This window comes from Candoia aspera, chromosome 2 (genome assembly GCF_035149785.1).
Source record: "Candoia aspera isolate rCanAsp1 chromosome 2, rCanAsp1.hap2, whole genome shotgun sequence".
In the NCBI taxonomy this organism is placed as follows: Eukaryota; Metazoa; Chordata; class Lepidosauria; order Squamata; family Boidae; genus Candoia; species Candoia aspera.
In genome coordinates this window covers 18,473-46,471 of record NC_086154.1, presented here as the reverse complement: position 1 = coordinate 46,471, position 27,999 = coordinate 18,473, and the positions used below count along the sequence as shown (strand labels likewise).

Genomic DNA, 27,999 nt, shown 5'->3' with positions numbered 1-27,999 from the left:
CGCGGGGCGCGCGCGCGCGCGAGCCGAGGCGATGGAGCCGGAGACGGAGGGCGGCGCGCCGGCGTTTTCCCCGGAGTGGATGGCGTGCCTGCTGGCCGAGGCCGAGGCGCTGCTGGCCGAGCGGGTCTCGGCGGCCGTGCGGGCGCGGTGGCGGCGGGAGGTGAAGCTGCCCCGGATGAGCCTGGAGGGCTGCCTGGAGCAGCTGAGCGAGGCGCGGCGCGGCCGCGAGGCCCTCCTGGCGCGGGACGGGGCGCTCTCCGAGGCGAAGCAGGAGCGGCTGCAGACCTTCCTGCGGCTGGAGATGGCGCTGCTCCGCGAGATGCAGGCGCTGCGGGAGAGGGCCCTCGCCTCCGCCTACGCCATCGCCAAGAAGGGCGAGCCCCCCCCGGGCCTGGCCCGCGAGGAGGCCGGCGGCGGCGGCGGCCCGGCGGGACGCGGCGGAGAGGGCGAGGCGCCGCGGCCCGCCTCGCCGGGCAAGGAGGAAGGCGCGGCGGCCCGGGCGGCCCCGGTGATGTCGGCGGCCGAGGCGGCCTCGCAGGCGAAGGCGGCCGCCCAGCGGGAGGCCCTGGAGGAGGCGCTGTGGGAGCCCGGCGGCGTCGGGGACCTGATCGCCAAGGGCAGCGACCTGCAGTTCTCACTGGAGAAGTTCCTGGGCGAGCGGCTGGGCGAGGCGCTGCGGGAGCTGGAGCGCGCCGTGCGCGAGGAGGGGCGCGCTCGGGTGCGGCAGCTGCTCGGCGTACGCGACGCGCTGGAGGAGGGCGGCTGGGCCGAGCGGGCCGAGGCCCTGCGCAGGGAGGCGGGGGCGCTGCGCGGGGAGCCGCGGGGACTGCGCGAAAAGGCGGCGGCCCTGCGCAGCTGCCTGCAGGAGGCGCCCCTGGAGGAGCTGCGCCCCTTGCTGGAGAAGGCGGTGGCGCTGCTGGAGAAGACGGACAGCTGGTGGGTGGCCTGGCTGGAGAAGGCCCTGTGGGCGGCCCCGCTGGAGGAGGCCGAGGCCGCCCGGAAGGAGGCCGAGGCTCTGCGCGCGGCCCTGGAGGAGGATGAGGAGGGGGCGCTGCTGCGCGCCCTGCAGGCGGAGGGGGGCTCGCCGGAGGAGGCCGCCCCGCGGTGGGGCTCCCTGGAGGAGATGCGCGATGCCCTGCAGAGCGCCCCCTTCGACGAGGTCTTCGCCTTGCTGAAGAAGCCGCTGGCCCTCCGGGAGGCCCTGCAGAACGCCCCCGAGCCGGAGGAGCAGGGCGAGCTGCTTGGCGTCCTGGAGGTCCTGGAGGAGGCCTTCTGCCAGCCCCGGCCCGGGGCCTGGCAGGAGAAACTGCAGGGCCTGCGGAGGGCCCGCTGGGAGGAGGAGGCAGCTGTCCTGCTGGAGAAGGTCTGGTCCCTGAAGACGGAGGTCTACCTCCTGATCTCTGACCTTGACCGGGAGGAGAAGGTGGCGGTGCTGATGGAGGAGCTGAGGGGCTTGCAGGAGGCTGTCCGTGGGGCCCCCCTGGCTGACCAGGAGGCCCTGCGGGAGAAGCTGGGGGCCCTGCAGGCAGCCCTGCAGGAGATCCCGGTGAAGGAGGTGCTGCTGCTGCGCAACAAGGCCAAGGCGCTGCGCAAGAAGGCCACAGACTTCTGGACTGACCCCCTGGATGAGGCTGATGGGCTGCTGGAGGAGGTGGACGCCCTGCGGGAGATCCTCACTGGCTCCCCCCTGAAGGAGGCCCTGTGGGGGAAGCTGGAGGACCTGCGGGGCGGCATGCGGGAGATCGCCAAGAAAAAGATCAGCGTTCTTTCGTACTACCTGTGGAATGTCTTGTGGAGCCCCCTGTGGAAGAAGGTGGGTGACATGCAGCGCGCCCTGTGGAAAACCCCCCGCAAGGAGGAAGGGGTCGTGCAGGAGAAGCTGGGGGACCTGGAGCACGCCCTGGACGAAATCCTGGAAGATAACCTCAGCGGCCTTCCAAGGATCCTGTATGCCCTGCCAGGGATAGTGACGGCCCTGCAGAAGAAGGTGCACGCTGTGAGGGAGAGCCTGCAGGAGACCCCACCTGAGATGGCTGTGGCCCTGCAGGGGAAGGTGGTGGCCATGCAGGAAGCCCTGTGGAAGATCCCCTTCAAGGAGGCCCATCTCATGCAGGAAGACCTGAAGGCCTACTGTCTCACCCTGCAGAAGAAGGTGGAGGCTTGGTGGGCCCGCTCCCTGGAGGGCTCCTCTTCCAGGCGCAGGGCTGCTTTGCCTGAGGAGGTTAAAGGGACCCCTGGAACAGAGAGAAGTGAATCTCGCGTAACAAGGGACGGCCCGGATGCAGGTATGCGGGCTTTTGGTGGGGCAGTAGAGCAGGGGTCCCAGAGGAAGTTTTGGGGTCTGTGGGGCAGTCTCCTGGAAGAGTGTTCAGAGCAGGAATGCCACTGCATGGCCAGTCAGAGCCCTTCACGCGGCCCCCTTCTGTTTGACCTCAGTAGGGGAGAAGACAGATCAAAGAGCGGGGAGGTGGGCAGGCAAAAAAAGTCTCCTGGGGAAAGACCCATCCAGACCCCGTGTCTTCCTAAGAATTGTCTCAAGAGATGTCTTGGAAGTGAGATAATTCCACCTCTCCTCCCCACCATTTCCTGGAGAAAGTAGAGGTTTTTCTTTCTACACGCAAGTGAATGGGAACGCTACACGCTTCTCTTGGGCAAGAAAGAGGCTTCAGACCAGACAGGTTGGTGTTGCCTGGTGAGAGCTGAGGCTTCCACAGGCACCATAATGGCCATCTCCAACGAGTTGGCTGCGTTGCAGAGAACCAGCCCCCTCCCTGTTCTTGTGGCATTCAGGTCCTTGGGGACCTCTTTTCCCTCGTTTCTCTCTATGGGATTGGGGCTTTACAGTCAGGACCACGCTCCTGATTCCCCTTCTGTCCAGGTCCCTGGTCCAGCCCCCCCCGCCCTTGGAAAGGAGAGGGGTATCACTCCCAGGGTCTCCTGGGGGCGTTTCCTGCCTGGAGCCCCCTTTGCTTTAATCAGCTCCCTAGACTGGCTGCTGTCTTGCTAGAAAATTGGGCCTTCCTGATCCATGGCATCTTTTGGCCTTCTGTTCCCTTCCTTGCTTCTGGCGGCTCTTCTGCCTTCCTCCTCTCCCCCATTGGGTTGCTCTGCGTCCAGCTGCTGTGTGGTGAGCTGGTGCACGTTGGTTAACAGACCTTTGCCAAGCAGACTTTGCAGTTGAGAGGGGGCAGGGGAGGGAGAGAGGGAAGGGCTGTGTTGTGGAGACTGGGGGTGTCCAGACCAGGGAGAAAGACCGGTGGAAGCTGCTGAGGGACAGAGGGGAAAGAGGAGGTGAAGCGCCTACCCCACTTGTTGTTGCTGGAGTTATTAGGGCAGATCCTTGCCGTAATGGGCATTTGACTTTAACATACTAGCCTTCCCCTCCCATAATGGGTTTATTCATTCATTTATTAATTAAATTTATATCACCGCCCATCTCCCCCAATGGGGGAACTCTGGGCAGTTTACAATAAGTAAAGGGTTTATAAGGAGAAGTTGCTGGGAGGATACTCAAGAACTCTTCCTGGCCATGGAAACCAGCACCAATACTGGTAGTTTTCGGTTAACATTTGTACAGTGACTGCTTGAAACCATGACGGCGCTGAACGAGGAGACTTGTGACCAGCCCTCGAGGTTGTGGCTGTCGCAGCATCTCCGCAGTCACATGATCACAATTCGGGCACTTGGCGACCGGCTAGCAATTATGACGGTTGCAGTGTCCCATGGTCCAGTGATAGCTTTTGCAACCTTCGCTGCCAGCTTCCAACAAGCAAAGTTGACAGGAAGCCAGTAGGAGGTTGCAGATGGCGATGTTGTGACATCACGCTTAACGACTGCAACTGGAACTGCTGCCTTAAGTCGGCACAGTCGTGTGAGGTCACACTTTACGAATGCATTGCTTAGCGATGGAGTTCCCAGTCCCAATTGCCATTGTTAACTGAGGACTGCCTGTAACAGGTGTAAGTCATGGCTGGCTAGAGTTTGCTTAAATGAAAGGAAGAATGTCCTGTGGTAAGACCTGCACACTGGTGGAACAGCCTCCTTTGGGAGGTTGCGGGTCCTCCATTTCTGGAGGTGTTTAAGAGGAGACTGGACAACCACTTCTTGTGGATGGTTTAAATGGTTTTTCTGTGCATGGCAGTGGGTTGGACTAGATGATCCTTGGGGTCCCTTCCAACTCCACAGTTCCAGGATTCTATGAAATCAAGAGTTTACTGTGGGTTAATTGCTTTGTATTCCTTAATGTGTGTGTGCGTGTGAATGTTCAGAGAAGATAATGTTTAAAGCTTCCACCAGTACTTCTGAATTTCTTTGGAATTCTTTCTGGGCACTGTTCATGAACCAGTCAGATTAACTGGCCAGCCACTTTTAGAGAAAGTAGATGGGGCCTTTTGGAACTTGATGCCAGACCTTTAGCAGAATCTGTGGAGATTTCTGAGCATCTGGTGATTGTGTTTTCTGAGAGCAGTGTATTGTCTGGGCCTGAGGATGGCAAGAAGTTGCGTGTGTTTGGCCTGCTGCATACTGTATGTCTCAATCTTTTCCTATTGTCTTTGTTGAGATCTAGTAGAGAAGGACTGAAAGGGCGCAGGACTAGGGGGGTGATAACATGCCTCAGAGTCAGATAAAGTGTTGGGCCAACCTCTCGATGCTGTCATGGCCAGACAAGTTGCTGAATCTGAATCTGGATCCACTGCAGATCAATGGCTCCTGGGTCTTGGAATTAATGCTGGATGGGCTTGCACTCCCCCAGAGAAGGTGTGCTCAGCCTTGGTGTCCTGCTGGATTAATCTCTTGTCACTTGAGGTCTATATGGCATCAGTGGTCCAGAGGAGAAAAGTGGTCTGGCCACTTTAGTGCATGGTGTGATTACCTCCTATTTGGATTACCACAACATGCTTTACAAGTAGTCCTTGTACGACCACTTGTTTGGTGACGGTTAGAAGTTAGGACAGTGCTGAATGGGGGGCACTTGTGATGGGTCCTTGTAGTTGCAGCCGTTGCAGCGTCCCTGCGGTCCCGTGATTGCAATTTCAGCATGTGGCAACCAGCTCGCCATTATGACATCGCAGGGTCCCGCAGTCACATGTTCACCATTTGTGACCTTCACTGCTAGCTTCCCACAAGCCAAGTCAATGGGGAAGCCTGTGGGATGTCGCAAATGGTGATCATGCAACCACAGGATGCTGTGACTGCATGGGATTCAACTGGGACTGCCACAAGTGTTTTCGTAAGTTGGCGCGGTCACGTGACTTTGCGCTTCATGACCATGTCACCTAGTGATGGAGTTGCCGGTTCCCAATTACCATCATTAAGTTAGAAGTACCTGTATTTGGGTCAGTACTTGAAAACAATTTGGAAGCATCAGTTAGCCATGAATACAGCAACAAGGCTGTTATCTGGAACACCATGATTCAGAGACCACATAAAAGAACTGCATCAGCTGGCAATGTATCGCTCAACAATTTAGGCCCCAGCATTTGAGTGAGCCCTTTATCCAAAATGTGCCTACCGAGAGGTTTATTTACTTGTTTATTCAGTTTGTATGGCTGCCTATCTCACCTAAGTGACTCAGGGCAACTCACAACAGGTAAAAACAATTCAATTAAAAAAAACAAATTAAAAACCAATATCGAAACACATAAAACCATCAACAACCACTTTAAAACAAAAATAACCATGGTTAGCAGCAGAATTCATCCTTCCATCAGCTCCACACAGCCATTGCAAAAGTGCCACACCACTGCTGGACTCCCAAGCACGGCGGCAGAGTCACATCTTCTGGGCCTTCCTAAAGGCTGGGAGGGTCGGGGCCAGCGTAAGTTCCAGGGGGAAGATGTTCCAGAGGCCGGGTGCCACGGCAGAAAAGGCCGTCCTCCTGGGTCCTGCTGGATGACGCCCTCTGGCGGATGGGAGCTGTAACAGGTCTCTCCTGGTGGAAGGGGGCGATGTAGCGGGAGAGGTGGTTCCTCAGATAACCCGGTTAAGGGTCCTGTGGGCAGGAAAGATGTGTTCATTGGCAGTGCCACTACTGTTTCGGGATCCTGGCTTTGGCATGCCAACATCGCCTGCTTTTCTACACCAAACGCAAATCTGATTTTTATGCTTGGATTTGGAACTTGGGGCTTTTCATCACAGCTGCGTTGGCACGAATTCCCCTGTCTTTGACTCCGTCAAAAGTATACAGATGTAAATTATTCTGACCAGTTCTGTTCTTTGTGGTGAGGCCGGTGGGAGGTGCTGCCTTTACAGTTTTAACGTCGTGTAATTTAAGGGTGGCAATCGGTGGATTCCTGTGGCTGCATTTCCCTCCTGCCCACTGTCACCCCTACCTGCTTGTCAGTGTGTGGCGGACAGCCTTGGGTGACAGCGGGGGCCGTTGGGGTGGAGCTTCAGTTGCCTGACTGACAGGACGCTGGTCTTGAACTGGCCTGCTGCTCGGGCTTCTTCCGGGCAAGAACCAGGTTCCAGGTTAACCCTAACCCTAACCCTAACCTTGCTCAGGGTTAGAATTAGCCTGAGGACAGGTTCCTGGTGCAGTGGAGGGATGGTGAGTGTACCGGTGACCTGTCTTGGACTGAAAGGGAAACAGAATTCACCCCAGCTCCCTGTTTTGTTTTTTTTATGGATTTTGTAAGATGGGTGGCCGTGTAAGTCTCTTAATGGATTTCAAAGATTAGTTGCATTTATTAAGTGTTCAGGCGAATGACTGCGGGCATCAAAAGGCCGTGGCTGGCCAGCAGCAGCTGCTAGAAGCCTGCGAGCAAGACGGAATGGTGCCGGAGCAGGCAAATTTTATTGCCATCTGCCTGGCAATAGACACAGTAGAAGCCACACAGCCCCCTTCTCAGCAGAGACAGCAGAGAACCTGCAGTGAGGCAGAACCTGGCCTCCCATCTTCAATTTAAGTCAAGTTAGGCTCCTCTCTCCAGAGAGTGCTGGTTATGTTTTTTAAACACAGTTCTAGTGCTCTTTCAAAAGAGTGTTTGATCCACATTCATCAAACGGGTCTGGCACTGCTTCAGAAGAATGCTAAGGGCATGTGTAGAAGCAGGCTGTGTAATGCCTGGATGTGTTCCAAAGAGCCAGTCGGGTATTTGTGCCTGGTTGCCAGAAGGGAGAACATTGCCAATAGCAGCCTCCAAGGGCCAGTAGGTGCTGCACAGATCCCAGCATTGCCAGTGAGGCATTTGTTCATGTGGCAGGACCAGTTCAGAAGAAGAAAGCGTTACTTTTAAGTTGGAACAACTAAAGATGAGGTTTGTTTGTTTGTTTATTGTTCAAATTTCTATTGCCGCCCATCTCCCCCCAAAGATTATTCCTTTAAAACCTCAACATATAAAATCAACATCCAAAATACTAAAATACTAAATAAATATAAAATCCAAGTGGGAGAACTTACATTTGGTAGGGAGAACTATACACCCCCAGCCACTCCCAGGAAGAGCCATCCCGGGCGAGGCGGCAGAACCAGGTCTTCAAGCCCCTCCGGAAGGTTGGGAGCAAAGGGGCCCGCCTCACCTTGGGGGGAGCATGTTCCAGAGGGCGGGAGCCACTGCAGAGAAGGCCCACCTCCTGGACCCCACCAAGTGAAACTCACTTGCCGACGGGGTCTGCAGCATGCCCTCCCCGCGTGACCAGGTGGGACGGGTTGATGTTGTGGGGATGAGAGGTTAGGCTGTTTCTACCTGGGTCTGGGATGAGACAATGGCAACGATGTGCAGGTATGTCCTTAAGTCTGCTTAGTGCAGCAGTTAGCAGGATGTGAGCAGGAGCGCTTGGTGGTCTCCCTGTCAGTCTTGTTACGGTAATAATTTTAAAAGCACGCAATAACTCCTTTTGTTTGGTTTTATTATTTTATCTTAATTTTTTGTGGATGTAACTTTGCACAACTTTCTGGACAGACGAATCTTTGAAATAAGTGTAGCTGGACAAGCTGATCTGAGAAACGTGGATAATTACTAAACACGTGTCTGTGTCGAATGAGTAACAAAGGAGCGATGGCTTGGCTGCCTGCTTCTGTTGCTGTCAGCGTAGTCCTCCTGGGGCCTCAGAGCTGAGTATTGCCAGGGTTGTCTTGGTCTGGGTGGGCGTGGCATTGGGTGCTCTTGTCCACGTGGAGGGCTTGTGAGGCTGCCGTCTCCAGCTGCCGCATCTAGTGGTTGGACGACTTGAACCCGTGATGCTGAAGCTACCAGGGCTGCTAATGCAGGGTGAAGGAGGAAACGTTGTGCTCCAGATCTGGCTGGTGGGAAACAAGTCAGCCTAAGCCTCCGTGAGCTTGGAGGTGAGGATGCCCAGAAATTAAGGGGGCTCCCTCCTGCAGTACTGCGTGTTGACCTTCAGCCATTCCTTCTGTGATGCGTTTCAGCCAGACTTGAGGCCGGGCATTTCCTGTGGCAATCCCGTGCTTGTGTGAACTCAACTTTGCTCTAGAGAGAGAAAAACTCCTCTCTTAAATTTGTGAGTTACCCAGCCTCAGACATGATTTAATTAGGATGTTGTTGAAAATAGTGAATTGTGAGCAAGGTGTTACACTGGAACATTTTCCAGTTTAAAAATTTGCATGGCCACCCAACTTGAACAATGCAACTGTGGGCAGCTTGCAAAAATCAACCAAAATCAACCAACAATCAGCAATAACAGTAATAATCGCTAATGTGTGACCTCGGCTGGTGTGTGGGTAGTGTGGCTTTTTGTGCTGAGTTCTGGTGTGAGTGAGGTGCTTGTGATAATTTAGGAATTTCAGGCTATGTAACATGAAATGGGACAATTCCACAGTGTTACGATGAAGGAAAAAATGTATTTAATTTCTTTGAAAAAGAGATTAAACTAAAAATGAATTCTTATGTTCTAGAAACTAATTCCTTGTGTTCTATGATTTCAGGTGGATTTGCATGTTTCTTACAAAGGCATTTCTGGTTATCGTATTTTATTTTTTAATTTCTAGCTGTAATCACTTATTTACAAGAACTTGCTTTGTTGCACATGGGGCAGATGCTGCTTTTAACCATATTGCAGTAACGGTTTATAAAGATGCTGATATTCTCCCTGAACTAACGAAGGACTTTTTCTCCTTAAGGAGCCAGTCAGATGGATCCTGTGGTTGGAGGAATAAGGCACCGAGGCGTTTCTGCCGTTTCCTCTCCAGCTCTTCCAGCAGCGCTCAGGGCAACAAAGTAAGAGAGCCTTCAAGGATGGGTGAATGTGGACTTCTGGTTACTATTTTTGGTTGAAAAACGAATCAGATTCTTTAAAATCACTTTACAAAAAGAGTTCTTCTGACTCCATTTCCCTAAACAACCCCCACCCCCCAGTTCTTTTTCCTTTGTGTTCCACTCTAAAATAACCATTGCTCTTCATTGCCCGAACCACTGCAGTCAGTTCTGGCCTAATTTCTGACCTTTTGTAACCGTAGGTAGGGATGAGGCTCTGGAGTGCAATGAAAAACTGCAGGAGCTTCCCTTGTGGTCTTTTTTCAGCCCCCCAGGAAATGAAAGCGTAAATTCTGGTAGTGCCAGATGTTTCCAATATTCTGTGCTGAAAGCGATTCCCCATTCCCATTTCCAGCAGAGGAAGGACTGGTATGAGAACACGGATCAAGATCTGCGTGATTATGTTGTGCAGAGGCTGTGAGTAAACCTTTGAGATTTGGGTGGCCTGAACTGCAGGGCTGTTGTTTGGAAGTGGTGGCAGGGAAATGGTGAAGAAAGCTTAAGGAGAAAGCAGGGCTTTGATACTCATCGTATGTGATGTTTTATAGGGGAAATACAAAAAATACAACATTTATTTGCTCTGCTTTTTATTCTTCTCCCCCATCTTTGTCTGTTGTAGTTTTTGGATGTGGAATTCTGGGGAGAAATCTGGTTCCCCTGGGTTTTCTAAAGTTGGAGTTTTTAAATCCCTTTTGCATCATCTTGGGGAATATGAAAATAATGTGGTTTTTCATTTATTTATTTGTTTGTTTGAATTTATTAGTTTCCCCACTCCAGTGTTTTGCCAGTCTTTCAACAGTCATCCTAAAGGCATGTAATCTTTTTTGCCTGCAGCGTGCACACCATCTTTCCAACTCCTGACTTAGCAGTCCTGAAGGACCACCAGGTAGAGAAGGTGGTGGCTTACGCCAAGAAGGTGGAAGGAGATGTTTACGAATCGACAAACCACTGGGTAGGTTGTGTTGTTGTCATTGTCCCCAAAGGAGCGCCCCTCTCACTCTGCTTCTTGTGACCCTGCAGCACTGAAGTTCATGACCGAAAAGGAGACTCAGGCTGGCTGTGAATGTGGACCTCGTAAAGCAGATTTTAATCCGTCAGTCTGGTGCTAGCAGCAGAAGCAAGTGGGAAGCAGGGGTTAAGAATCCCCAAAAGGATATGCTTAAACCACTCCCAGGAGGGGGACCTGGAGGACAGAAAAAAAAATCCTTGTGGCTAGAGAAAGAGCTTAGTGCAGCTCTGAAAAAAGAAGGCTTTGCAGGAAATGGTGAAGGTGAAAGGTCCCCTGTGCAAGCACCGAGTCATATCTGACCCTTTGGGGGACGCCGCTTTCGCGACATTTTTTTGGTAGACTATAGTGGGGTGGTTTGCCATTGCCTTCCCCAGTCGTTGCAGGGAATAGGGAGAGGTTATCCAGGACTTCAGAGTCAGGGTCAGGAAATGAAAGCCCAGAAACAGCTGAGCTGTTCAGAAGGAAAAAAACCTCTGTGCCCCACCTGCTAAGGGAAGAAGGCAGAATGTTGCTCTGTGGGGTTGGGAAGAGCTTCCGGTTCAAGAGGAGAAACCTGGTCGGGGCCTGCCCTGCCCCGGTGAGCACGGAGCACGGTCGGCAACACCCAGATCGAACGCTGCTTTTCCTGGGATTGTGCAGCAGTTGCCGGTGGCAGCCGTGCAGTCCTCGGAATCAGGCAGCTGCCGAGAGACGCCAGGTGAGCGCTGATGGTGTCCCGAAGCGGTTTCTCCTTTGGATCCAAAGCGCCGCATAGCCGTACTACCCAGCTCCTCTTTGGGTTCAGTCCTCTTGGACAAGGAAGTGGGGTCTCCCCAGGAAGTTGCGAAGGGAGGGATGAAGAAGCATGGCTCCGGCTTTGGATCAGGGAACCCCTCTTCATTTGGGGTCAGCTGAGATTTCCCACGCCAGAGGAATGATCCCTTGGGGTAGTGAAAGAAGTAGCCGGTGGTCTGGCTGAGCCTTTATGGGCTGTCAGTGGGACATCCCGGAGAGTTCGCAAGTGCCGGGTGACTCCGGGAGAGCGAATGTGGCCCCTCTCCTCGAAAAGGGTGAAGAGGGGAAGCTGAGAGACCACAGACAGTCCCTCCGACGTGGATCCCTGGGGGCTCCCAAGCAAATCACACACACAGTGGCTGGGAGGCTGCTGGAAACCAGTTCCCAGAAGTCAGCATGGATGTGGTGAGAGCAAATACTGCCAGAGACACGCCATCTTGCCTTTTGCATGGGTAACTTTGGTAGTGGATGGTGAAAATGCTGAATGAATGCCTTGATTTCATTGGAGCATATTGCAAAGTGTTTCATAACCTGAAGCTAATTAAATGTGGGCTGAATGGTATGATACTGTGGACACATAAATGGTTCAAAAGAATGCTGAACAATGATTTCTCATCAGAAGAAATGGCTTTTTTAGTGTCTTGGATGAAGAAGCAGAGGGAGGTCTTACCGGAAGTTTGCAGATGACACAAAATTGGATGCTGTACCTAATATCCTAGAAGATAAAATATTCTTGATCAGTTAGACAAATGAATCAAAAACAATGAAATTTAATGGAATAAAGTTCCTCAGAAAGAAGGACTGGGTGCACAAGTCTAGGATGGGGAGGGATACCTGCCTTAGTGTGTGAGAAGGTCCTTGGAACAGTGCTGGATTGTAAAATGAACATGTGTCCACAGTGTGGTGCCTGCAAACGCGGCAAGTGCAGTTTTCGGCAGCATCAACAGAAGTATAATTTCCAAATCAAAGGAAGCAAGAATTCCATTCTCTTTTCCATTGGAGAGCTGTGCCCATTTCAGGGCATCCGCTTCTAAGAGGAATTTAAAGAAATTGGAACAAGTTTAGAGAAGAACAAAGGTGGACAAGGTGTTATGAAGAAAAATGGAAGGAATTGGGAAAAACTAGCCTTGGGAAGAGAACATTGAAGGGGGATAGAATAGCCCTCTTGAGATGCCCAAAGTGACATTGCATAGAAGAAGGCCGAGGCCCGTCCTCCTTCCAAAACACAAATCATGGGGTAATGGAATGAAGTTACATTCCAGCTGAGGCTAGAAGGAGGCTCATCCTTTCCGAATGCTTTTGTCTGGATTCCTACACCAAGCAGGGGGTTGGACCTGATAGCTTTAATGATTCTAACTCTTAGAGTTCTAGAGTTGGAGGGACCTTAGAAATCATCCAGTGCCGATTCCTTCTCTGTGCAGGACATCTCGGACAGAGGGCCGTGGAACTTCTGTTTGAAAAGCTTCAGCAAGGAAGAACTCACCACTTCGGGAGGCAACCTGTGCTACTGGCTGACAGCTCATTCAGCCAGGAAGTTCCTCTTGGCCTTGAGCCTGAATCTGGTTTAAACCGACTGATCCTGCTCTTGCCTTCTGAGGGTTTGCTCCCTCTTCTCTGAGACAGCCCTTCAGAGATTTGAAGACTGCTATCTTATCCCCCCTCAGCCATCGATAAATTAAACATTCCCAGATATCCGCAGGGCTTGGTTTCTGGATCCTTCACCATTGTAATCTCCTCTGAATTTGCTCCAATTTGCCACTCTCCCTTCTGAACTCTGGTGCCGCAAATGGGACGTGCAGGATGCGAAACGAGGTCTTCTATAGGCGTTGGAGGGGACAGTGTCTATCATCTGGACTCTGTGCTCCTGTTAATGCACCCCAAAGTAGCATTTGCCTTTTTTAGCAGTTGCACCCCATTGCCGGCTTGGGTTTAGTCTGTGGTCAGCAGAGACATCCAGATCCCTTTTTCCTGTGCTAATGCCAAGCCAGGTCTCTCCCCCTTCTGCCTATGACCTTCAGATTTCTCTCTGTTAAATGTCATCAAATCCACTGATCCAGCCTGTTTAGATCTTTTTGAATCATCTCTGTCTGAAGTGTTAGCCACCCTCCCAGCTTGCTGCCATCTGTCAATGTGGTAACTGCCACCTCCGAGTTGACACAGACGCTGAAGAGCACGGGGCCTGCGCAGAGCCCTGGGACGCCTCTCGAGACTCCTTCCGGGCTGGAGCGGAGCCACTACGGACCCTCTTTGGGTGCGCTTTCAGTCCTCCTGCGAGTGGCGTCATGTGGCCCGTATTTTACCGTTGCGTTAAGGGGAGCCCGCTGAAGGCAGTGCTGAGGTCCAGGGACGCGATGGCCACGGCCGTATTCCCTCGGTCCATCGCACTATTGGCTCTTCGGGGGAAGGGTGGTCTGGCACGATTTGCATGTGACGAAGCCGTGCCCGCTCCTGGGAGCTCTGTGGTTCCCGGCTCCTCCTCCTCCTCTCTGGGACCTCCCCGGTCCTTCGGGAGTTCTCTGGGACGGCCAGGAGCACCTGGCCGGTTCCTTCAGTTGCATCCGCCGGTCCCTGCAGGTGGAGCTGACTCTCCATCCTTCCCGCAGCGGCCTGTGACCGGCCAGGGCTTCAGAGCCAAAGAGGCTCTGCCTTCTTCTCCTCACCCCGTTGCCAGTTAGCTGAGATGATGACACTGTGACATAACACTTCAGGCATATTTGTATGAGACATTCATGCCATATTCTAAAGTATAATCTTAATGTTTCCTACTTTCTAGGATGTGTATTGCTGTCTAATTATGGTGAAGCTCTTTAAAATAGAGAAGGAACTAAGAGAAAAGCGGAGGTTTCGTTTGCATAAGCAAGGTATCATGGATACTCAGGCCTCACCTGTGGGAGAAACCCAGCCTGTGGTGCCTCTCAGTAAGTACTTTAAGAGTGGGCAACGTGAAGCAGGAACATGTGTTTCTGTGCATGTGAAGTGAGTGGCTTGTGAAAGCAAAAAATCCATCCAAGTAAACTTGCTGCCCCCCCCCCCACACTTGTCCCCCTCCAGGCCCCAGTCCCCCCTGGCAGCTGGTGGAGCCGGGTGTTCCCTTCTCTCCTGTCGGACTGAAAAAAGGCTTTCCTGGGTTGTGTTTGTGAGAAGTGAGCTTTCTCTTCTGGATGTTGGGCACGGTTTCTTGGACAGCCCCGTTAGTAGCTTGGCTGCGGCAGAGCAGCTCTTCTGCTTTGCTGAAGCCTTCCTGAAAGTTGGTGGGAAAAGCAGACCGGCTTTGAGGGGCCTCTCCAGCCCGGCCTTGTGGTGGAAGATGCGTCCTCCGCTTGGCAGGATTTTTTCTGGTGTTTTATAGCCACCGACTTTGGCGCAACCATTGTTTGTTCCCATAGAAACATTCTCTGAAGGACTCCTTTGCCCCCACGACTGGCTTTTGTTGTTTCGTCTTTCTGATGGTTCTGGAGTGCTGCCCTTAAAGTCTTTGGCGCTCAGTGATTTTACCCAGTTCAGGGATGGGTTGGTTGGCGGGTTTTAGCTCAGAGCAACAGATGGGCAGTTGTGTCTTCAAATGGTTGTTTCTCTTCTGGTTTGCCCCCTAGTTCCAGGCAAACCTGTGGGACAAGGGGTTCCCCAGGCTCCTTGGTGGCCTTATTGGGGGCTTCTGGTTCCCTGCGATGATTCTGCTGGCTGCAGTGGTCCTCCATCACGGCCATCTTTCTCCTCTCTGTTCCGTCTGGCTGCGGACCGTGTCTTTGCTACCAGAGCCTTTTACAGAAACCTTTCCGTTTGGGATTGCATCTTTTCGCTCCATGGAGTAAAGCAGGGAATCAGCAGAAGCATAATTTCTATGTTGTATGTTCCTAACATAGTTTGCTGACCTACCATGTAGATCCTTTGAAAAATGTCTTGCTACCTCTCAGCTGGCTTTGAAAAATCCAGACCGTGTTCCTCAGAGTTCATGTGGGCTGGTCTTTTGGGCAGAATGGGGGCCACTTCACCTCTGGGGGCATCCAGCTTTTCCGCCTCCCTGTGCTCCACAGCTAAAACCCACAGCCTCGCTTTCCAGCTTCTCAAAAGAAGGTTTTTGGCGCCCCACTTCGTTTTTTTGGACAGGAGAGAGTTTTTTTTTTCTAGCTTGCTGCTCTTTAATTTTTCCCTTGGACCTACTAGCTCAGTATGGCGGTTCCTCCATGATTAGGAGCAGCCGGTCTGCTAACTCAGTTGCCCCTATTGCAGCTTCGGGAGCTAAATCCTTGACTTCCGTGTCCAGCTGGTGAAGCGGCTGGATGCCAACCGATTCTGCAGTTTGCTCCAGGGCATCTGCTGGGGCTTCCTCTATGTCCTCTCGGGGAAACAGAATATCTTTCCCTACGGAGATCCCCTTTGTCCAGTGCAGGAATCGACTTGTTTCTTGGCAAGGTTTGGACTGGATCTGGCAGATACCATGGATCAAGCCTGGGCATGTTTTGTGCCCTTTTCTGCCCCCTCGGCACCACTCTTTCAAAAGGTGTAGGGATCCTCATGCCAGGCACAGATGCTGAAATCTTGGGCTGTTTTTCTCTCCTTCCCTGGAGCAACTAATTCTCTTCCATGTTGCTTGTTCCTCTTGCTCTCAGACCCCCGTTCTTCCCTGGCCTCCTCGACTACCACCCACCATAGTTCTTCCTCTCCGTCTTCTCTTCTGATGCTCCATGTCCTCTCCCTTGGCCGATGGGGCTCCTTGATGGAGTTTTTAAAGGTTTATAAAAGAACTCCAAGCAGCTAACAGCAATCTTGCAGAGTTGAAGCATGAACCAAAAGAGAACTTGCACATTAAGTTTAATTACGTCCAGAAATAAATTCAGTCTTCACACTGTAGTTAGATGAAGAAAAATAGAGATAGCTTACTTTTATTCAGTAGATCTAGATACAGGTAGGTTCATAGTAGAAAGCACTTAATCATCACTGGTTCTTTGTAGACACTTTCTAAAGGGCAAGAGCTGCATCCTGCAGCAGCTCCTGCTTGAGAAGTGGAAATCAGGTGACCCATGTGACATCCCACAAGCACAATAGAGATGCATTTGCTAGAAAGACACCTTATGATTATGAGACAATGCTGAGTTGACCCCTGATAATTCCAACACTCCTCTCTGGGCCAGGATGTGTTTGAGAGGATCGTGGCCACGAGGAGCCCTTCGGACATTAAGCCCTCTTCTGAGTCATGTCCTCCGATGCAGCACTCTCCCTGTTTTCAGCCTTCCTTTTTCAAATTGCTGGGACCCTTCAGCGACCCCTCCCCCCTGCAGTGACCCCTCCCCCCTGCAGCGACCCCTCCCCCCTGCAGCATTTGATTCCAACCTTATCATGACAGGCAGTAGAACTGGGTTTATGTGAACATAAGTAGCATATCTTCTCCACCTTCATTTGGGGGATAAATAAAACCTTGACTGGTGTTTTTAATTGTAAAGTGCTTTTTTAATTGTTAGTTTTTATGGTGTGTTTTTATTATATGCTGCCCAGAGCCATGTTCTGTGAGATGGGCGGCTGTATAAATGTGATAGATACATATGTATACATATGTATATATAGAGAGAGATCTTGTTGTTGTTGTTGTGTCGTGTCCGACCCTTCGTGACCCCGTGGACCGGAGCACGCCAGGCCTTCCTGTCCTCCACCGTCTCCCGGAGTTTGCTCAAATTCATGTTCATTGCACCGGTGATGCTATCTAGCCATCTCCTCCTCTGCCGTCCCCTCCTCCTTCTGCCTTCAGTCTTTCCCAGCATCAGGTTTTTAATTTTGCTGGCTAACCTCTGGAATTTTGCATTTAATTGGGCATATCTCCCCCTATCACTATTGCCTTTTGCTTTCCTTCTTTCTTGGGCTACTTCTAGTGTCTCAGCAGACAGCCATTTTGCCTTCTTGGTTTTCTCTTTCTTTGGGATGTATTTTGTTGCCGCCTCTTGAACAATGTTGCGGACTTCTGTCCATAGTTCTTCCGGGACCCTATCTACTAAGTCCAGTCCCTTAAATCTGTTCTTCACCTCCACTGCATATTCCTTAGGAATATTAGTGAGCTGATATCTAGCTGATCTGTGGGTCTTCCCTAATCTCTTTAGTCTGATCCTAAATTGTGCAATAAGAAGTTCGTGATCGGAACTACAGTCAGCTCCAGGTCTTGTTTTTACCGACTGTATAGATGTCCGCCACCTTTGGCTGCAAAGGATGTAGTCAATCTGATTTCGGTGTTGTCCATCTGGGGAAGTCCATGTATAAAGCCGTCTCTTAGGTTGTTGGAAGAGAGTGTTTGTTATGCACATTGAGTTGTCTTGGCAAAATTCTATCAGCCTATGTCCTGCTTCATTTTGTTCTCCCAGGCCATGCTTACCTGTAATTCCAGGTGTCATTTGACTGCCCACCTTAGCATTCCAGCCTCCCGTGATGAAAATAACATCTCTTTTAGGTGCGTTGTCCAGTAGGTGCTGCAGATCCTCATAGAACTGCTCTACTTCAGCTTCTTCAGCATTTGTGGTTGGGGCGTATATTTGGATCACTGTGATGTTAGATGGCTTGCCCTGAATTCGAATTGAGATCATTCTATCGTTGTTTGGATTGTATCCAAGCACTGCTTTAGCCACTTTACTATTAATTATGAAGGCTACTCCATTTCTTCTGTGGTCCTCTTGTCCGCAGTAGTAGATCTGGTGGTCATTTGATGTGAAGTGGCCCATTCCAGTCCATTTCAGTTCACTGACGCCCAGAATGTCTATCTTTAATCTTGACATCTCACCAATAACCACATCCAATTTGCCCTGGCTCATAGATCTTACATTCCAGGTTCCGATGGTGTGTTGATCCTTAGAACATCGGATTCGCCGTTCACCACCAGCACCGTCGGCCGCTAGCCGTCCTTTCGGCTTTGAGCTAGCTGCGTCATCACGTCTGGGGCTAGTTGAGCTCATCCTCTGTTCCTCCCCAGTAGCATTTTGACCATCTTCCGACCTGGGGGTCTCATCTTCCGATGGTATACCGACATATCTCTGATTGCACTGATCCATTTAGTTTTCACGGCAAGAATACTGGGGTGGGTTGCCATTACCTTCCCCAGGGATCGCATTTAGTCTCTGTCATGACCTTCCCGTCTTGGGTGGCCCTTCACGGTTTAGCTCATGGCATCATTGAGGTGCTCAAGCTCCAGCACCATGACAAGGTAACGATCCTTTGCTGAAGAGACTGAGGATTGGTCCTGGACTAATCCAACTCAGTCCACGTATCGCAAGATCATTTTTCATCGGGGCCTGCATGAATTGCAGCAAGTCATCTTGGCTTCACTCCTTGTTACAGACATTGCACAGAGGTCACCCCCCCCCAATATCTGGCCCTCAAGGGGGTGTTTTGTGTCATGGCTTTATTTTCAGTAAGCCTGGACTGACTGGGCTAACTTGACCTTTTGCAAGAAAACTTCTGCAGGAAAAGTCTTGGCAGATGTCCTGAGTTGGAGGGAATAAAAGCCCTTTGAAGTTGGGTTGGTGAGCAAACTCTTTTGACTGTGTCTTGCAAAGGCTGAACGTGCTTATATTATTTGTTTTATTCATCTTTAGACTTATTTCACTGGACCCATGGGAGAGAATTAACAGGATTGTGCTCTGTTTCAGGCTGTCGGCTGGCCACCCCAGAAGTGCCTCTGAGCCACATGCAGGACCCCCCAGGTACTTCCTTTCACTTTTATTGTTACCGTTGCTACCCAGCCTTTGCGCCCCGAAGTCAACTTTTCCTAAAACCAAGAACCCCAATATTTAAACTAACTCAGATGGGAAAGGCTAAAGCATTTTGCTTCCTAAACGAAGGAGGAGTGGAAGCTGAGCCTGGCTTTCCATGGACCACGTTCTTCATCTTGGGAGCAACAGGGAGAGGCCTTGCCTCCCCACAGCCACACCTTGTAAGGGAGGGGCGTCTCAGAGAGGACCTCCTACTGACCGCGGGGGCCCAGAATACGGAGGCAGCCACTGAAGGTCTGTAGCATAAGAGCACTATGCTCCTGCATTGGGCCCAGTTGAACTCCTCCAGCGTTCATCTGGGTGGAATGCATGGAAGTAGTCAGGTAGACAAGATCCGGTAAGCTCAGCGGTCACGGTTGGCACAAATGGAGCCTTTCCCTCCTGGGGTCAAGGAGCACTGCGAGAGTCTTCCCTTCCAGGGGGGTTGCTGCCCCATCCAGAACAGGCTGAGCCCAATCCCAGAGGTTGGCTTCTGCCCAGCTGACTCTGGCTTGCCAGGATTAATTCTGCTTGTTCGTCCCCATCCAGCATGTTATCCAGTGTAAGCATATTCAAGGGTGTGAGTTCTTGGTTGGCGTTAGATGGTGGAGAGCCCTGAGTTGGGTAGCCTCTGCATTCTGGTAGCACAGTGCCCGAAAGCTTCAGTTGATCTCCCCCAGATACTGAACTGCATAGAGCGGTCTTTCTTGACCATTTTTCCCTGGAAATTATTTCCCTCAAAATAATGTTCAGGTGCCAGGGAACCACTGCATAAAAATTACTGTACCTACAGCTCATGGTACATTAGTTAGCTGAGTTGTAGCATGTATAATTCCCACCAGCACAAGCATTAACATTAACGGGGTGTGAAGTTAAAAAAAAAGGTTTTTTTTCCTCCTCTTTATTTATGACTTCCTGTGTTGAGAAAGTTGAGAAAGGCTGGCCCAGATGGTAAGACGGAGCCCCAGGCAACACTAAGGGCCCCAGCCTGGTCCTGAACAGTCACACCCCCAGTGCCAGCCTACCCAGGTTCCATGCTTGACTTTCTGAAGACCTCCAGAGAAAAGCATCTCTCCCCTGGCGCAAAGAATCCGGTGAAACGTGGAAGAGGTGTTTTTGGATGAATCCTTGCAGGCACCCTGCTACAGGAATTCCTTTTTGCAGTGATGCTTCTTGAGGTGGGAAAGACCGTTTCCAGGCAGAACACTTGCCAGAGTTCATCCAAGAGACTGGAGATGACATGATCCATGAGGGTCCCATCAGGAGCACCTTTGCCCTCTGGAAAAGCAGAGGAGATGGGCCAGGAAACGTCCGCCACGCTTCACTTTCTCTCTCTCTTGAGAAGGAAAGCAGTGAACTCGGAGAACAACCTGTGCATTAAGGGCTGGGTGCATCTGTGCTGTGCGCTGGCAGAGGACTGGATGCCTTATCCCAAAATGTGGGGGAGAGCTTCATACCTGAAGGCGATGGGTCTGGCTTTGTCTGATGTTTGGGACAAGCCACTGAGGTCTGAAAGCAACAAGCCAGGCATGTTCCTAACTTTCCTTGAGGAAATCACTGGCCCCTGTTTGTGTGGCTGCTGTTCATTTTTTATTGCGCTTGAAAGAGGGTGCAAATTTATTCAGTTGTCCTCAGGAACATGCTGGTGATAGGAGCCCATTGCATGCCCCGATCCCATGTTACAGAGGACTCTTCTCCACATGCTTCTGCTCAGACCTTCCAGGAAAGAACCTTGGTTGCCTGACTTTCCCTGGGGTGTTGCCAGGAGTATCCGCATGGGCATACCACCTGCCTCCCCTCCCTGCCTGGATGGGCAGTTCGTGGGAATCCAGCCATGTTTTGTCTTTGTATGTGATGTGAAGCAAGGATTGTATTAAGCCATTGTAGGTTTTATATAGATGTTGCTTGTTACAGAAGCTCGATTTTTCTGTCTTGTTAACCCAGGTTTGGAGTTTAGTGTATTGTGTGAACCCACCTGTTTCTTTCACTGCCAAGGTGAATTTCGTTGTTACAGAATTGGGGCTGGTAGCAAGTCACATTCAGATGCAGCCTGCCTACTGAGCTGTCCTGGGGTGCATTTTGCAGGTGTGAATCAGTTGAATCCCATGTCCATATGGAACATCCAAAACTCTCCCGCTTCGCTGGACCCACCTGCAGCTTCTCCGGTGAACCCGCCTGCTCAGATTCACGAGGAAACAGCTTTGATGGTTGGTTCCCACCATTTTTAGCCGTTTATAACTCACTCTATAAAATACTTTGAAAATAATACATTCAGTGGCCTCCCCAGGATTTCTACACTGGGAGTTTTAGACTAAGGCGATGCCACTGAAATTAGGAATGCGGCATTGTTTCAGAATTTGAATGGATATTTGTCGATGCCAGAGAATGAAAATGTGAGGGGAAAGTGATACCTGGAAGATGGGATTGGACCCCCCCTCGGTGCCCTGAATCCTCCCAGGAGAGCACTTGAACCTCCTAGCTTCGGAACTGGGTGCCCAGAGGCTCTTTCTGGACAGTACCAGCTCAACAAGACGGCTGGGACTGTCTTGCGGAGAGCGTGTGGAGAGATCGGTTTGCGGAAAGGCCGTGAGACTCCAGCAGGGCTCATGAGTTCCTACAAAACATACCGCGTAGCTCCTGCAGGCCTGGATCCGGTCCGGCCTGAGTAAACCATACCGTGATCCTGTTAGGAACGTTGGGACATAGATCTCTGCCCCTCTCTGCGGCATCCCCTTTCAGGCTGGCAGACTTAACCAGGGTGTGGACACGGAGTAAGAAATAGCAGTGCCCGGAAATTAAGGCAGGATATGAGAACTGAGGAAAAGAAATGTAGCCAAAATGAGTTTGCAAACCCTCCTTGCTTGCCCCATGGCCCTTTCTTGGGCTTCTTCCTTTCCAGGGTCTCCCCACTCCGTCCAACCGCGACTCTCCATCTCCCTTTCCTCATGTCCCCTGCCTGCCTGCCTGCCTGCCCGCCCGCCCGCCCTTCAGCTTGCCTGCCTTGATGGGGTCTTATCGATCCACGTTCATTCCTCCTCCTCCTTGAGCCCGATCCTCTTCTTTGACCACGCAGACTTCCCAGGCCCCCCCCGCCTTCTTCCTCAATCTCCTCCTGTGTTTCTCCTGACACACTCCCATAGAGCAAAGGGCTGTAACGCTCGGCCACTTTTGCTTCCTTTGACAAAAATTAATTCTTCAGAACAGGTCAGAGACCAGCTGCTACCTTTCTGCTGGCTTTGTCTGGCTTAACACTTGTTGCTCTGTTCTCCCTGCTAGGAAACATGCTTCCAAGGTATACAAACTCATTGCTTGCTCTGGTTTTACATCACTTACACATAACTTGAAATTGTTCACTCTGTTTTCCCCTGTTAAACTCCACTTCTTGGGCTCTGACGTGTTACTTTTCAGACTGATGCTGCTTGTTGCAGCATACAGTCTAAATAGTATTTGCTGGAAATTACTCAGGTTCTCAGCTAACAGCGTGGCATTTTCTCCATTTAAAGGTAAACACCCATTAATGTCCCAGACCAACTCATATCGACAACCTTCTGTCCTTTACAACTGCCCATCTAATCAATGAATCTCTGGGCGGGGAACAAAGAAAAAGTGCATAATGCCTTATCCAATCCATGAAAAGAAAAACCAAGCTGAGGCCCCTATAAAAATCTCATTGCCAACGTATCCCATACCCATGCCAGTCCATTAGGATCCTTGCCCAGTGCCTGGGGGGAAAATTCAGGCCTTTGCAGCCTTTCAGATGGCCAACGGCTGGGAGCTGGCCCTACCTCCAGGGAGGCTGCTTTGTGAGGCGGGGCTGTGACTGAGAAGGGCCACTTGGTAGGACCCACCAGATGGCACCGTTTCACCAAGGGGACCTGGAACATGCCCGTCCTGCCCGGTCTGTGAGAAGGGCAGAGACCGTTGGGGGTAGGCAGTCCCACAAGTAACCTGGCCCGTGCCAGGTAGGGCTTTCTATGCACTCTGTTCAGAGATTCATCTGTCATGTAATACTTCCGGCATTCCCACTCCTTTCACTTTTCTTCCTTCTCCATTTTTCCCAAGAGGAACCCTAACCCTGTGAAAAAACTATCTGCCTGCCTGGCTGCCTTCAGAGCCTCTCCTCACCTTATGGTCCTCCCCTTGTGCTCTCTGTTGTAAACAGAGTCACATCGTGCCTGTGCAGGCATTATTTTGCCAAGGGTGCTTATAGAAAGACTCGGACTGCATAACAGAAATGGGCCTCTCTCTGAGCAGATACTTGCCAAACACCGCCGTTCTCTGGCCTCTGAATGGCCCAGCCGCCTTTTCTGCATTTTTTCCATCTCGGCCCCTCAGAATGCCATTTTGGCTGGTACGACAAACCAGATGACACCGTTCATTCTTTCTGACCTACATTTTAGACCTTTCAATCGTAGTGAAATCTGTATCATTTCCCAGGCATGGCAAATACATGAAGGGGGGTTCTCCCTCCAGAGTATATTTGTGTAATGGTTGCCTATTCTAAAACACCATCAGACTCATGGGTGTGAATTCAAAGATATCTGATTTATTGAAGAATAGTATGCAGGATCACAGAGAAAGCTGAGAATGATGAAAGCGCGCCAAATTCAAACTAAAAACCCTCGATGCAAACGAAATCCCTCCCCCCGTAGAATCTTCTCAAGTCCACAATCCCAGGTGCTCCTAACGGTTTCTGACGGTCTGCGGGAAAAGTCCTTGAACAGAGAAAATAACCCAAACACATTCCATTCCCCTGATTCCACATACAGAGCTTGGCACAAGGTCTCACAGCAAGCTCCCTCCCAAACAGAACCCGCGTCAGCGCCATGGCATGGGAAACGTTACGATGTATACACTACACTGAATCAGTGAACATGACAATTTGCAGCTGTGCCAATCCCCAGTCCTGCAGGGGGAGGGGATGAGTTATTTTCCAGCCCCCCAGTATGAAACCAAGCTGCTCCTCTCGTTTCTGGGTGGGAAAAGCCCTCAGCTGCGGAGTTGGGGTTGTGTGTGCTGGGAGTGTCAGGCATTGGATTCAGGCCCAGAGAAGCCCCCTAGCCCTCTCCTCGGGTGCCCTTTCCCACTCTTCCAAGTAGGTGCCTGTTGCACCCACGTCTTACAGCCTGTGCTCCAGGACCGATGGCCCATCTTGCTTGCTAGATGGCCGCATCTCCCCCTTGGAAGCCTCAGCCCCAGAACGTGATGAGAGCCTCTTCCAGCACTTTCCTGAGTCCTCCTTTGCCTCCCGGTCAGTCTCTGCCCCCAAATCCACTTCCTGCCTCCATCGGAGCTCTGGAGGCCAACAGTGTCATCCTGGGGGAATGGGCTCTGCAGGGCGGAGGACTCCAGATAGGCTGTGGGGAGGAAGGCAGGCCGCTGTGCTCTGTTCCGCTCCCCTTGCCTGCTTTTGGGGAAACGGGGAATTTAAGGGTTTCGAAGCTGGCAAAGGTCTTCGTATTTGGAAGGTTCTCTGGAATGTCACGAGGGTGTAGTTCCTTTATGTCTGTCTTTACTCAGAATGACTGCTTGTGGGTGAAATAATGCCCGCCTCATCCAGTCTCCCAGCTTGATGGCTCTGGCCAGATGCTATGGCATCACGCAGCAGTCCCAGAAACCCTGCAGGGTGCTGGTCCTCTGCAGCTGTTGCCCTTCGTTTATGCTCTTCCTGCCTGTCCTGTGACCAGCCCTTGCCCCACGTGTGAGCAACACCTGGGAACTCCACCTGCCCTCCTACTAAGTTACGCCTGTTCGATTGGGACAGGGGACCTTTGCAAAGAGGGGAACATTTGTGGGGAAACTAATTCATTAGAGTTTCTGAATGGTGTGCTGATAACTCTTCCTCCTGGCAGGGGCAGGATCCTGGCTCTCCTCTTTCTTACTCAGTGAACACAGTGCCCCCTGTTCCTCATCAAGCCCTGCCAGGGGTCCAGAGTCAAAGCACATCCTTGGGGCAGATGGGAGGAGCACAAGTTTTGGCCCCAGGACGGCTGCCAACCCCAGAGCCCCCTCCGCAGCCGCTGCCGCCGCCATGTCTGAAGTCAACCCAGGGCCCTGGCACCCTGGTGAGTGTTGGGTTGTTCTGCATGGCTGAGTCTGCCTCTGCCAGCAGCACCTTTGGGCAGGAGAACTCGTGGCACAAAGACAATGGCAAGGACAGTTTGCTGGTGTGTGCTCAAAGGGGGTGGGGAAAATCCTTGCTGAGATTTGCTTTTTGTTTTCCTAAGGGCCTCCTGCCCCTCTTTTGCTCTTTCCCTCCTTTTCTGCCTCTGCTTGGATCTTATGGTCCTTGGACACGGAGAACATCTTTTCCACTTTTGAAATTGTGCAAAAATGTTCTTGTGAAATCCAGCCATGGGTTGGAGACATCTGGGGTGCTTCACTGGAGCCTGTAGAGGGAAGCCATCATTGGGGGCTCAAGTGCCTGCTTGGCATGCAGAAACCCGCAGATTTGAGAGAGGTTGGACCTGGAGCCCTGAAGTGGGGCTGCCAGTCCAGGGAGGGGCTCAGCCTGCAGAGCATGGAGGAAGATGGGGTGTGAGAGCTGGCTGGTTGCCTGGCTGGCTTCCAAGGCACCCCAACGTTGCTTGGGGTGTAGGAGCCCTGTTCTGCTTCCCTTCTTTGTTGGAGGGCCCCTTTTCCCTTCAGAGCAGGGTCGCTTAATTGGCAATTGCATAAATCCAGAAGGTCCTGAGTTCAGAGAAAAGGGGCTGAAGGAAGTCTCAGAGAAGCCACTCTTCTGCTAGGAATTTGACTCAAGGTTTCCAGGGAAGACCGGATTTCTTTATCTGCCCTTCCCTGAAGGTTAGGACACCCTCTTGCCTCATAACCAAGACATTTCTGACTTTTGCTGCTTGCTTTCAATCAGGCGGAGCCCCATATTGGGACCAGAGATGCTGCCTCGCATGGGCTGTTGGGTAAGCTGATGGGATCCTCCTTCCCCATCCACACCTCCCTTGACGCCCTCCTGTGTCCCTTTTAGCCATGCCCTCTTGAGGGCACAGAAGTGCCCCCCCAAGACCTGTGGTCCAAGAACCCTTATATGGACCAGCATCTCCCACCTGCTTGTCGAAGGCAGTGCCGGGGGGAGGGTGACCAGGCCAGCTAGAGCTTGATGTGGCAGCTCAAGCCTATTGCCGGAGGCTAGCCAGAGGCATCTGCCACTCCTTCCTGGGGTGGGTGGGGGGTAGGCACTGCTGAGCCGCAGCCCTCCGTTTCTTCCTGTGTGGGAGGACCAGGGTCCAGGGGAGTCGAGCTCGCCAGCACCACCTCTTGAGTTTCCAGGGCAAATGCCCCCCAGGTGGACCTCTCTGCCCCAAAGGCTTTTCTAAGGCCTCTTCTACCTGGCTGTGGCAGGACATAGCTGCCTCTCGGGCTGCAAATGCTCCTGGAGGCCACAGAAGGTGCTCTTTCTCTGCAGGGAAACGGCGGAGACTAGCCGAAGGGGGATGGAGGGCGTCTCCTGCTGGCCCCTCCCCATCGGCCCTGCCTGACGCCCCAGCTCAGCCCTCCCCAGTGACTCTCGAGTCCCTGTGCCGCTCGCTGGAGGACCTGAGGATCTCCGTCCTCCGAAACCGTAAGCTGTCTGGGGTGCTCCTGGGAAACCTGCCCTGTGGTCCTGTTCCGATGGGGGTGGCCCTCTTCTCCAGCGGCGCCCCCACCCCCCGCTCTCTCCCTAAAGCTCAGCCTCACCCTCCCTGGGTTCCTTCCTTCTGCAGTGGGAGCTGTGCACAGGCAGGTCGAGGCTCTGGAGAAGAGGATCCATGTGCTGGAGCGCTGGCGGGCAGAGATGGAGGGGCGTCAGCAGCCGCAGCAGCCGTAGCCCTGCTGGGCTCCCTTCCATCCCACCTTTCCATGTACAGAAGCCCCGTTCTCAGGACGGTTCCTTGTTTGCTTCACTTTTTATTCCCAAACGTTTCAAACGACAGTTTATACTGTGTTCTTTGGAAGGCGGCGCCCGTTGCTGGAGAGACGCCTCCCCAGGACATTCCCCGCTGTGGTTCTTCCAGCGCCGAATGGCCGTGCTGCCTAGTGCTGCAGATGGGAGTGTTGGGACGGCCTCTGAAGTCAAGGCAGGAGGGGTGTGGAAGGTGGATGCTGCTCCAGGAGCAGCTCAGCAGGCACTGGGTCCCGGAGAGCATGGATGACTCAGGCCGCATGGACCAAGGCACAGTGAGAGTCTGGCACACGATGGGAGAACTGGGCTGCTCTGGCCACGTAATCAAGCAGTCTGGGTGGTGGTGGGGATGGCAGCCCCCAGCCTGGAAGATCAAGCTTACGCTTCTCCCCGTGGCTGCTTGCAGCCGAACCCCTCCCCTTCCCTTCCCTTCCCTTCCCTTCCCTTCCCTTCCCTTCCCTTCCCTTCCCTTCCCTTCCCTTCCCTTCCCTTCCCTTCCCAACTGAGAACCATGTGCCTGAATCTGGGACCGTCCTGGGACTTCTCAACTCACCTGCTCCTTGAACTTGGCTGCCCCTGGAAGACCCTGCGCACGAGACAGGCATGGACGCCGACTGCACTTCTGCAGGCAGCCACCCTTTCTGAACTCCCAGCTGATCTTGGCTTGCCTTATCAGCTGAGACAGAGGGTCGCAGCTCTGAAATGGGATGGAAGGCTCTCCTTCACAGCAGGACTCGTACCCGGCGGGCAGGGAGCAAAATGCCAGTCCCTGGAGCTGCCTGGATGTTAGCAGTAGGCCCATGTGAACCCCCTCTGATTCAAGTTGAATTGGAGATGGGAAATTGACTTGACTCGATTCGTGGTTTTAGATTTGATGCGATGCAATGTGATTCGAAATTAAAAATTTGAAAAGGAATTTGTCTGTCTGTTTACTGTGAAGGCAAAGGATTTTGAAAGTTAAAGTCTACCCATCTTAGAGTGCCAAGGCTGAGAATTACTCGTTTAGAGGACATTAATCCTGCAAATTTCTGCCAGATGTTTTCAAAGATAGATAAGGCTTTGAAACGCTCTCCTTTCTTTCAGGGCATTGTAGGAGAAGATTTGGTAGCAAAAAACCAGGAGTCTTTGGTAGCAAAAAACCAGGAGTCTGGTCGCTCACGAAAGCTTCTGCCTTTTAATAAAAAATGTTACTTGGAAAAGATGCTACTGGACTCCTAGTTTCTTTTAGGGCAGAGAGGGAGTGCATGTGCTGAGGAAGGAGTCTTCCAAGCAGTTTGGGTAATGCGTAAGTTGGCTGAATCAGTGCAATTTAAAACTCAAAACTTTCAAAGAGGAAGCTTCTACCTCTTGCCTTGTCTTCTTGTGGGCCATGGGGTT

General features: G+C 52.0%; 1 protein-coding gene across 1 annotated transcript; it reads left to right on the top strand.

Moving 5' to 3' along the window:
- The first annotated feature begins 16 nt into the window (after positions 1 to 16).
- Positions 17 to 27,718, top strand: LOC134488857 (uncharacterized). The gene is made up of 11 exons (XM_063291188.1): positions 17 to 2,285; positions 9,083 to 9,179; positions 9,483 to 9,632; positions 10,050 to 10,167; positions 13,772 to 13,916; positions 18,624 to 18,677; positions 20,811 to 20,932; positions 24,578 to 24,790; positions 25,594 to 25,642; positions 26,146 to 26,301; positions 26,444 to 27,718. The coding sequence occupies exons 1-11, from the start codon at positions 32 to 34 to the stop codon at positions 26,545 to 26,547; spliced, it is 3,462 nt and encodes a 1,153-aa protein (XP_063147258.1). The 5' UTR covers positions 17 to 31; the 3' UTR covers positions 26,548 to 27,718.
- Positions 27,719 to 27,999: the final 281 nt, after the last annotated feature.

What these genes read in the sequence shown, in the direction of transcription:
- LOC134488857 (XM_063291188.1), top strand. Translation starts at nt 32, where the DNA reads ATGGAGCCGGAGACGGAGGGCGGCGCGCCGGCGTTTTCCCCGGAGTGG. An exon ending in GCAGCGCTCAGGGCAACAAA is followed by an intron (nt 9,180 to 9,482) that starts GTAAGAGAGCCT and finishes GTCTTTTTTCAG; the next exon opens with CCCCCCAGGAAATGAAAGCG. An exon ending in ACGAATCGACAAACCACTGG is followed by an intron (nt 10,168 to 13,771) that starts GTAGGTTGTGTT and finishes CCTACTTTCTAG; the next exon opens with GATGTGTATTGCTGTCTAAT.